Source organism: Nematolebias whitei, chromosome 5, assembly GCF_014905685.2.
Source record: "Nematolebias whitei isolate Nwh7 chromosome 5, NemWhi1, whole genome shotgun sequence".
NCBI classification, from domain to species: Eukaryota; Metazoa; Chordata; class Actinopteri; order Cyprinodontiformes; family Rivulidae; genus Nematolebias; species Nematolebias whitei.
In genome coordinates, this window is record NC_056502.1 from 28280200 (window position 1) to 28291415 (window position 11216).

Genomic DNA, 11216 nt, shown 5'->3' on the forward strand with positions numbered 1-11216 from the left:
TTTATTTTTAGCAAAATATGTCATGAACCACTGGAGAGATTTTATTGAAATTCTCAGAAAGGAATTGGTGGATGTAAATATTCTAATAAATTTTTGGAGTCAGTCCAATAAAAATGGTAGCCACAGGTAATCGCCCTTTCTCAATACAAGAGTAATTATAACTTTGTTACTTTTACAGATATTGAGCTACACTCTGGTGTTGTAACAGCTGAGAATCATCCCCAACACGTACTCTGAGCACTAATGGATGGCCTTTGCTTAAAACTTTAAATGCAAGGCATCATGTGATAGGCATTACTTCAACAAATGCTAATTTAATTTTCTAAAAACATTCAAAACATTTTCTGTGTTTATAAATGCTGGTTAGTTACATGTATTACACAAGTTCTACTTTGGTGCACATTTCTGATTTCTTTGAGCTTGTTGACATCAGGTGGTATCATTAAATTTCACCTAGTGTTGGTTTCACTCTTGACCGAATGAAAACACTGGGTGCTTTTCTGAAATACTGAATTAATGACTGTTTATTCTATAACAAATGTGCTTTACAGTACAGTGTGTCAGCCTTTCTTTGAAACAGTCTTGAACATTTAAAGTTTTTCTTGGTAGTTTTATTTGAATTTGCTTCTAAATATTTGACTTTCTTTATTAGAATGTCTATACACAATATAATGCATGTAGGTGTTATCATCATGTTTTAACTTTTTTGTATAATTATGTGGAGGTACTTGATAAAATATTGCAGCCCTGTAGTTAAATGTAACATAGCTAGTAATTAAGCTATATTGTAAAATTGTTCAAATCACACTCTTTGTTGTGACAAAAACAAACACTTTACAAATTTCAAAACTAAAGTTATGGAAAGGCACAAATGCACACTAACCTCAACAAATGTAATGACTATACACTATTGCAATCTTCAGGACTTTTCAAAAATACAAGTGGCACACCGATGTCCCCCATCATTGAGGGATTTGAATAGTGAATGTTTGTAGTTTTGGAGATGAGTGTTTTTCTGGAGTGAAATTGAACAGGGAATCCAGGTGCCAATGAGCCAGGGGCCAAAGATGACCTTGGCCACCATAGATTAAACTTCAGCAATTCCCAGTCATCAGGAAACTACTTTATAAGCAATATATAAACTAGAAAGCAAAATTTCCTCAAATGATCGTAACTGTACTGTGATAAATGTAATTGGATAATAGATCAAATCTGTTAAATAAATAGCTTTAAATAACTACATGAGTTGAACTCCTGTAAATGTAATCCCTTTAAATGAAATGGACATTTTAAGTAATACATTTCTGTCTGGCAAAAAAGCAATTCTAATGTAATTTATACTTGTATATGACAACCTCCCAATTGAAAACAGAAATAATATAAAAGTAAACTACAGAAAAGTTGTTCAAAATCCATCTCTTTAAAAATGTCATTGGTCTTATTTTGTGCAGATATGGTGCAGGTTAGCTTTTTTTTTTTTTTAAATTCAATAATACATTAAAGAACTATATATTTTGACTACAGACATGTACACAGTATACTCTTTAAATAAAAACTTCTGGGAAATTACTTGTATACAGGAAAAAAAAAACCTCCAGTGTGTGGTATTTGTGTGCGTATAATAATAAGGGGGGTGTTAATGCTCAAGTAATCTCTAGGTGTATGAAAGTTAATTCTGTCTCAAGATTTTTATTTGCTTTAGTCCCTGGATCCGTCATTCTGCACTGCCTTGGACAATAAATAAATAAATATAACTCCTAAGGTTTACTTTCATAAAAACACAAGAGAATATTTACAATTGTACATATTTCAAACTGACACAGCTTTTTGTCAGTTTCATAGCTTGAAATAAATATCTACACTTCAGTGTGTTCATGTACCTATAAACTGCCCAAGGAATTTTAGATGGGAAGGAATTGTGCTGACATCCTCTTAGTCAAGTTCATCAAACTTCACACTTCTGATTGGAGATTTAATGAACCAGCACATTAATATTGAAGAGGTAAAATCCTAAAATAGGATGCCCTCTGTTGTGAGGAGAGAGAAGGAAATCTGCATGTGAATCTAGCTTACAGAACACCTCAGCTTTATAACTCAAACCCCACACTCCCTGTTCTTTGAATTGAGAAAGCTTCTCGGATGAGAAGCGAAATGTCTTCAGCTGCAAAATAAAGTCCAGTTGTTTTTCAACTTTAACCTTTTTTTTTTAATTGAACTAGAAGCTACTAGCATGAGGAGAGTTAGACCTGCTGTTCTCAGTGAAAACCAACAAGGTACAAATAATTCACACAACTATTGACCAAGGTGACTTTCAAGATGGTCTGTAGGCTGTCAACTCCATACAGATGTCAACTAATACTGTAGCGCATGTTTGACCTCGTCTGTTAGCCACTTTAACTATATATTCTGAGAATCTTTTCAGGGGTTGCCACATCGAGTCATCCTCCTCCATCTCATTCTGTCTTCTGTCATCACACCAGACACCTCCATGTCCTCTTTAAAGGGCCCCACATACTCGGGCGTACTTCACTCCGCAGAGGTCCGCACGTACCCGATTAAACTCAACGTGGACTCGAAGTGGACGTCTGCCAGCCATCTTCGTGCAAAGATCAGTTTTTACGTACGTGTACTCGGTGTCACAATAAACTGCCCGGTGACGGACTGTTTTGTATGTGACACCAATGTATTAAATTCCCCTTCTTCAACTGTGGTCTGGTTTAATGGCCTTTTCTCTTGTTTGCTTTTTTGCTGAGAGGCAAGTGATCTCTTCCTCCTCATCCGTTGACGCCATGACTGAAATGGTGAAAAATTAAGGAATTTGTCATGAGAGAATTAAAATCAGGTCCAGCGTGGCTGTGGGATGGTATGGAGATTTCCTGGTGAGCCGGTCTATGTGGGCTTCAGGGCCAGAGCTCCGTTTTTTTTTTTAAGAACTTTTTATTGACAACATATAAACACAGAACACCACTGCTTCTGGGCTGCCAGCTGCCTCTACCCAGGGGCCGCCGGTAGGTCTCTTTTTTTGGACCTGTCAATCAATTTAGTAGGTGTGTCAGTAAATTACCAATCAGCGACCTCAATATGTCCCGAAGGTAAACGCCCCTTGCCTGTGGAGTTTGGCTGCAGCCCATCAGGGTGTGCGATCGGGTATGAAGTCTCAACTGTCTGTGGACAGTGTGCGCAGTGTTTGCGTGGCTCACGGAGTACACACAGTATGCCCGAGTATGTGGGAGTCTTAACTGCAACCAAATATCTAATCTTTGGTCTTCCTCTGTCTTTTTCCTGGCAGTTGCATTTCTAACATCCTTCTACCAATATACCCACTGTCTCTCCTCTGGACATGTCCAAACCATCTCAGTCTGTCTTCTCTAACTTTATCTCCAACCTTTGCTGTACCTCTGATGATCTCATTCCTAATTTTGTCCATCCCTGAACTCATTCCCAATGTTGTCCATCCCAATGAGAACCTCAACATCTCCATCTCTACCAGTTCTTTCTCCTGTCTTTTTGTCAATGCCACTGTCTCCAAACCATACAACATAGCTGGTTTCACCACTGTCTTGTAAACTTTCCCTTTGACATTTGCTGCCACACTTTCATCACAAGTCACTCCTGAATCTTTTCCACCCTACTTCATCCTGCTTGGACTCTCTTTTTCACCTCTTTGCCAGACTCCCCATTTTCCTGAACAGTGGACCCCAAGTACTTGAAGTCCTGTACTTTTGTAACCTCTACTTTTTGTAGTCTCACTTTTCCACCTGCCTCCCTCTCATTCACACTCATGTACTCTGTCTTACTACAGCTGACTTTCATTTTTCTTCTTTCAAGTTCATACCTCCACCTCTCCATTCTCTTCCACCTGTTCTCTGTTCTCACCACAGATCACAGTGTCCTCTGCAAACATCATAGTCCACAAGGATTCCTGTCTGACTTCATCTGTTAGTTAGTCCATCACCAGAGCAAACAAGAAGGGGCTCAGAGCCAATCCTTGATGCAATCCCACCTCCCCTTTGAAGCCATATGTCACTCCTACAGCACATCTCACCACTATTGCTGTCCTCATACATGTCCTGTACCACTCTAACATGTCCTGCTGTCCTCGTGCCATATGCTTTTTCTATATCCACAAAGACGCAATAAAGTTGTTTCTGACCCTCCCTGTACTTCTCCATCATAATCTTCAAAGAACAGATGGCATCTATGGTGCTCTTTCTTGGCAATAAACCATACTGCTGCTCACAAATTGTCACTTGTCTAAGTCTATCTTCCACAACTCTTTCTCAGATTTTTATTGTGTGGCTTAAAATAATTCCCTTGTGGTTGCTTTAACTCTGTATATCACCCTTGTTTTTAAAAATGGCCACCAACACACTTCTCCATTTTTATTATTTGCCTAAAACTGGTCTCACTTAAACCTGAGCCCTCATGACTCAATGAGACTACCCTGTATAAATAAAGGTTGAATGAATTCCTCAGGGATTTTCTCAATCTCAAATATGTCACTGAATAATAGTTTAAAAAAACAAAACAAAAAAAACAAACTCAATTTCATCTCCAAGACATTTCCATACATCCACAGGTATGTCTTCAGTTCCTACTGTCTTGCCCATCTTCATTCTTTTCAGAGCTTTCTGAATTTCACCCTCACTAATCTTCCCACTTCCTGATTCACAGTATAACCTCTATTCTTCTTTTCCTTTTTTCTTCATTCATTAGCTCCTCAAGATACTCCTTCTATCTTCCCATCCTCCTTACTTGTTATATCATTACCATTCCTATTTTTAACAAGCCTAACCTGCTGCAGACACTTTCCAGCCTGATCCCTCTGTCTCCTCAATCAGTACAAGTCCTTCTCGCCCTCTTTAGTGTCCAGCCTCCCATACAACTCATCATACACCTTCTGCGTTGCCTTAGCTACCTCCCTTTTTGCACTGAGTTGCATCTCTTTATATTCCTGTCTATTAAACTACTTCTAATTACAGATTTTAAAGGTAATTTCAGAGCAAATATAAACTGTAGCGTAAACTCAAAAGATTATTGTACTTGATTATATGGTCAGACTGCAGTATTAAAAAAAGAGACAAACATGATAATGAAAACACTAAACTTAACTCTTAAAATTGATCAATTTAAGCCTCTGACCTTTTGTGCAAACTGCCGGCAGACTAAGGAAGATAGAATAAAATGGCAGCAAAACAGATTAAAAACTGTGTTCTAGACCTTAAATCTGGGTACACTCTGCAATGTTGTGTACAATATACGTGTTGTCTAGAGTATTTGATGAAAACTTACAAAGATGATGGTAAAGCTTTTGATCTTTTTTCTTTGTTTCAGTTAGCTTTTGTATTCATTTGAACTCCACTGTACTACAATATTGGGTTACTGTGAATTCTGACTAATCAGTTTTACATTTGAAGTTAGATGATCCTGTTTTAGGTGTATTAGAATTTGGAAACAGTAACTGAAAATGATCAGACATAACATTTAGTAAACTGTAAAAGGAGACATTGGGCCCAGATGGAGAGAACGGGCGTGACCATAAACCCAGCCAGTGAACCATACCCAACTACTTGGCCTTAGTCCAGGTGCTTAATTTTGTTAAATATAAATACAAGATGAATACATTAATGGAATATTGAAGCTAAATACGTCTGTTTAGAAAGTGGAAAATCCTCTTGTCAATAGCAATAGATAGTGTAGTTTAATGAATTGTCAGTATTAGTTCAGTATTATTTCAGTAATAATTGCAACTTGTTTTGAGAGAGTCTCCTGATAAATTAACATATTTGTATAACAGTTTGAAGTGTTTTCATGCATAAATGTAGTTTGGTTGAACTTTTTTATTTTTGTTTGTTTTAAAATGGATTGGTATCAAAAGTGTTGAAACGTGTGTTTTAGCTCACCTCGCCATTGTGGAGAAAGCATAATCACAGTTGAGACTAAGTGAATAGTGATGCATGGTCAAATAGCTGTGGTGGCCTACTTGAATGGGGTTGACTCCAGAAGGGAATCGGTTGTAGCTTTGCTTCCAGTAATTACTTTTTAAGATATTTTGTGAAATTTTCCAGTGGTTCATGGGGTATTTTGATAACCCGAGAGACAAACACACAAAGGCAAAAACTTCATCATCCACCTTTTTCCTTTTGACAGCATGTGATAAATCTAAACCTATCATGTTGTGTTTTTCCTTTGTAGCTTACCAGTCAGATAATGTTAGCTTCTTAACCACAGGGATGAAAGTTGGCAGCAAAGGTCAACAGATGACTCACAGTTACATCTCTTGGCCTGCATCTCTTACTGCCTGTGGTCCCACGACACTGACCGCACACAGGACATGTAGAGAGAGAAAGTACTTACAGAGAATAGTGAACATTTTAAATGATCTACCTTCACATAGCCATAAAAAAAAAAACTACATAAAAATCAATAACTTCTGCCTTTTATGACACACACTCTTTAACTGTGGGCTTAAGCAAATCTGAAAATTAAAGTGCGTCTTAGAAAACCAACCGTTTTGTTTTCATCAGACACTTGTGGCAGAATGAAAAACCTCTAGCAGTGCATCATGGGTGGTCTCCAGCAAACTCTGTCTACAATAGTTTAATGGTGGAAAGGTTCATCACCTGAGTCCAATCCCAATTGCAATCCGTTTACATCTCTAAAGGTTGCCCTGTAATTGTGTAAGCAGCATTTCAGCATCAAAGGAGAGCAGATAAGATCCAAGATTTCATCTTTCCTAAACCTTCAGCACAGCATCAAGCCAGATTTCTTTTCAGTTCCACTCAAATTCACATGTTACGATGGAGCTCAAAAAAAAGAAAGAAAAAAATTACATTGCCACGCTAAGAAAAACAATTAAAAGCCATAAAATTACGATAATAAAGTCGTAGAATTACAAGAATAAAGTCGTACGAGATTTTATTTTTTACAGCTGTCAATCAATCCAGTAGGTGTGTCAGCAAATTACCAATCTAAAGCTAAATGCTCCTTACTTGCAGGGAGCTGGAGCGTACCACCTTACTGTAAGCAGGTTCTAAGTCCCGATATTGATAATAATCTGATGCTAATGTGCTAACAGATTATTACACAGTTTTGCTCACTGAGTGCCATTTTTAAACGGAAACAAAAACGAAGGTCATGATGTAATGACGTCACATATTTGCATCCCAGAAGCAGCATACAAAAACACAATAGCAGGTGGCAGTATTGAACACATTTTGAGTAAGAGCGTCAATAACAATAAAGTTTAACAAACATTCTTCATTTTGCCACAGTTAAAATACGGTAAACCTGCTTCATCATGTCGGAGTTGGGATAATATTACGACTCATTTAGCTTCAGATTGGTCATTTGCTGACACGCCTATTGGATTGATTGACAGGTCGCATTGTGAATCCGACTCGTGGAAAAAAATTAATTTAATGACAGCTGTAAAAAAAAAAAAAAAGTCTTTATTCCCATAATATTAAGACTTTATTCTAGTTATTCTCGTAAATATATGACTTTATTCACATCATTTTATGGCTTTTAATTTTTTTTCCTTAGTGTGGCAATGTAATTTATTTTTTATTTTTTTTAGCATGGCCCTAACGCTCTTTTGTAACATCTACTTGAACATGACCAAAACATCTGTGATCCAGGCTAAGGGTGCGTTCACACCAGCTCTGTTTAGTCCGCTTTAATCAAACTCTAGTCCGTTTGCATAGAAAGTCCGGTTCATTTAGGGAGGTGTGAATGCGCAATCGAACTCTGATGCGAACCAAACAAGCGAACTCTGGTCTGCCTAAAAACCTAAGTCACGGTCCGGTTGAGGTGAACTCTAGAGCGCTTCGAATGCGGTGTGAATGCAAGCAGACCAGAGACCGCTCCAAAAGCAGGAAGTGGACTACAGCGCAAAAGAAAACAAACACGCTTTTCTCTTACCTCATACGGAGCCGTCAGCCTCCTTGTGTGAAAAACAACATTCTCCATGGTCTTCTGTCTCATCTTCCGCTTATGCCGAGTCCATTGTTGAAAAATGACCGAACAGAAATCCTAAAACTGCTCAAATTTGATGTCACTCCATTTTTGGTTTTATTTAAAGAAGTGTCTTCTTCAGAGGTTTTCGTGTTGTTTCCTTCAGTAGTTTTTGGTGCAACGTCACCTCAGGCGAGGGGCGGAACAGGCTGGCTCAATGGATTCAGTGCAGTGTGACTGCAAACCGCACCAGCTGAAAATGTAACAAATGTTCTGAATTTTGGTCCTCAATTGAACCAAGTCTACCGGACTATCAGGTGTGAAAACGACCTAAACAAAGACCCTCAGGAGGGAGGGGAAGGAGGTAAACACCCCAATGACCTTCCTTTGTGAGGGAGGTGTAGTGGTAGTCTAACATTTTGGAGGAAGAATCAACACAAAGTTTTGTAGCTCTCAGCTTTTCCTAAAGCTATCAAAACGTTTGAAATTATTTTCATTTACACTCTTTAACAAATGCCATTGTGTTCAAACCTAAAGATTTACATTTTAAAAACAAAATATAAGATATGAGGGAAAATTACCTTCACCATATATACAGAAAGGTGACACATCAAGCATGTTGAGTGATTATGTATTCCTGTCCCACATCAAAGCTGCAGGGTCTCTTGTTGTAGGGTCCATGTGTGTGTTATCTCTGTGTATGTTACTGAGGGCTTGCTGCTAATGCATGTTTTTCTGCTTTCAGCTTATTGGTTTTAAAATTTGCATTTTTAGATTTCTATGGATGAAAACTAGGAAATTACCATTGTCAGTGCAACTTTGCCCTGATGATCACATTCAGGTGGATATTTTGACTTGAGTCACAACTGTTTTATAAATTGAGCTTAAATTTATTCATAAAAGTTGAGACATGGCATTTGAAAAATAATGGACAATTGTTTTTAATTAAAAAAAATAAATTTAAGATTTAATTTCATATTTCTCTATCTCAAACTTTGCAAGTTTAGTTTGTCAAATGATCAAGTTCATGACAGTATTGCAGCAAGGTTTATGAAGTACAGTTTAAGTGTTTTTATCTGCAATATAGAACTTTATTTATGATTAGATTTTTTTTTTGTTTAACAGTTTTGGCACTATCTGTTTTTTTTTTTTTTTGGTACCTTCACAGATTTTGGCCAACGTCATCATTTTTGTGTGTGGCAACATGGCTGGGGCGTACCATAAACACCTCATGGAGCTGGCTCTAAAACAGACCTACCAGGACACCTGCAACTGCATCAAGTCTCCAATTAAACTGGAATTTGAGAAGAGACAACAGGTAAAGCACTGACACCTGAACATTAGTCTCTTAACAACAACTGTGCTCCAGTGCTGCTGGAGATGGTGTTTGTTCTGTATATTTATACTAAAACGTTATCAAGATATTTGAGAATGTGATTTACAGAATTGGTTGATGTAGTAGAGTCTTTGTTACCATTAGGAATTGTTGCACATGATGATTTTTGAATACACAAATTTTATTGGTCATGTATTCTGTTAACATTAATTACTAATATGTTTTGTTAGTTTTTATTGCTCAAAGTTCAACTTGAATTATTGAGACCAAACCGGCCAGATGTGCATGAGAATTGTTTTAATTTGATAAAGGAGCTCTGCTAAACATTTGTGGTCAACATTAAAAAAACATTTCCACTATTTCTCTGTAGCTGAAAGATGGTCTGAAGTACAGTCTGATTAGATCATCCAACTCTGACATTATTGAGATCTTTTCTTTCTCTGAGAGGAGAAACTAGGAGTGCAATATGGTCTCGGACAAAAAAAGATGTAGTTTTCCAGGGCTCCATCATCCACAGCAGCAATGATGTCACTGTCAATCTGCAAAGAATAGAAAGAGGAAGTAAATCATTGCCATCACACTGAATAAAGAATTTCAAGGATAGTAAGGGGAAAAAAAGGAGTGGCCAATAGGTGTAATAGTTTTTCACGTTCACCTTGTGAGAAATCAGTGTAAAGTTAAAATGTAGTACAGCATTTGTTTACTGCAAAAATACTCTTTAATTTTAATAAAAATGAGCCAATAAATTAAAATTTTGCCCTTTACAGTTTTTTTTTTTAGTAAGTACATATTAATACTAATACAAAAACATAATACACTCAGCAAAGCCGAACAAAATTATGCATTACTTGCATTTTGGCGAGTTACATTTAAAGCTGGACAGTGATGTGTATTTACTCAATTGCATCGCACTGTAACAAGCATCCATAAGCAAATTTACCATTTTGATTTAAAAAAAAAAAAAGAGAAAAATCAAAATAATGATTTTTTTCTACTCACCGTCTGCTCTTCCATAAATAAAACTGACACTTCAGGGACTCGGCGTCTCCAAAAATCATTAAAATCCAACGTTTTCAGACAACGTTCACTTGAATGATGCTCATGCAGAAGAATTCTGAGATTAGTCTGAAACCTGAGAGTGTGTAGTGGTCACTACAGTGGACAGCTCTTCATCGTTTTTTAAGATGAAACTACATATTAGCCACCAGAGTGCTCTCTGCTGCTTCACTCCATTGAGCTTCACTCAGTGGTCAGTCGTAGCTGCAGGAGAATTTCCTCTGAATCCAAGATGGCCGACAGGTAGCCACACCTGTTGATTACCACTGGTATATCCAGTCAGTTCTTCTATTTCAGAAGAACCCTAGAGTAAAAAACAAAAAACATGATAAACAGGAACATCCATGTTTTTATATCATTCTTTTATTTTTGACAAACTTATTTTAGATAAACAGTAAATTGCAATTAAGCATAGAGCTGTCATTTCTAACCCAAACACAAAACAGAAAAAGAGCTGTCCGCATGTCTCAGTAATTCAGAAGAATGCAGTCAGAAACAGGGTTCAAATGCTGTTTTATGGCCATGAAAGGACAAACGCCTCTCAGCTCCGAATCTTATGCCGCTTTTATTCAGCTGCGCGTCCCCGACCATTAATAACTAAATAAAAATGTTTTGGTCTTTTTTTGTTTTTTTTCCGGGTTTGAACCTGCAATTACCGTTAATTCGTCGGGTTGGGTGGGTTTAGGAAATTATGACTGCGGGCTGGGGCTGGGTCAGATTAGATTTTGGGCCCAAATGCATCTTTAGGTACATTTCTAACTCAAATAATGTAATGGGTTCATTTTTTCTTCTGTTTTGGTCATAAATAAGCAATTATATATATTTATCTATATAAATTTAGATAAACAGTAAATTGTAATTAAGCATA

At 37.2% G+C, this 11216-nt stretch overlaps 1 protein-coding gene across 1 annotated transcript in view; it reads left to right on the forward strand.

The window, feature by feature from the left end:
• adcy2a (adenylate cyclase 2a) overlaps positions 1 to 11216 on the forward strand; it is a 61907-nt gene that overhangs the window by 19595 nt on the left and 31096 nt on the right. The window contains exon 4 of the mRNA XM_037677264.1: positions 9125 to 9274. Within this exon, the coding sequence (XP_037533192.1) occupies positions 9125 to 9274 (150 nt within the window). The remainder of the gene's footprint in view (positions 1 to 9124; positions 9275 to 11216) is intronic.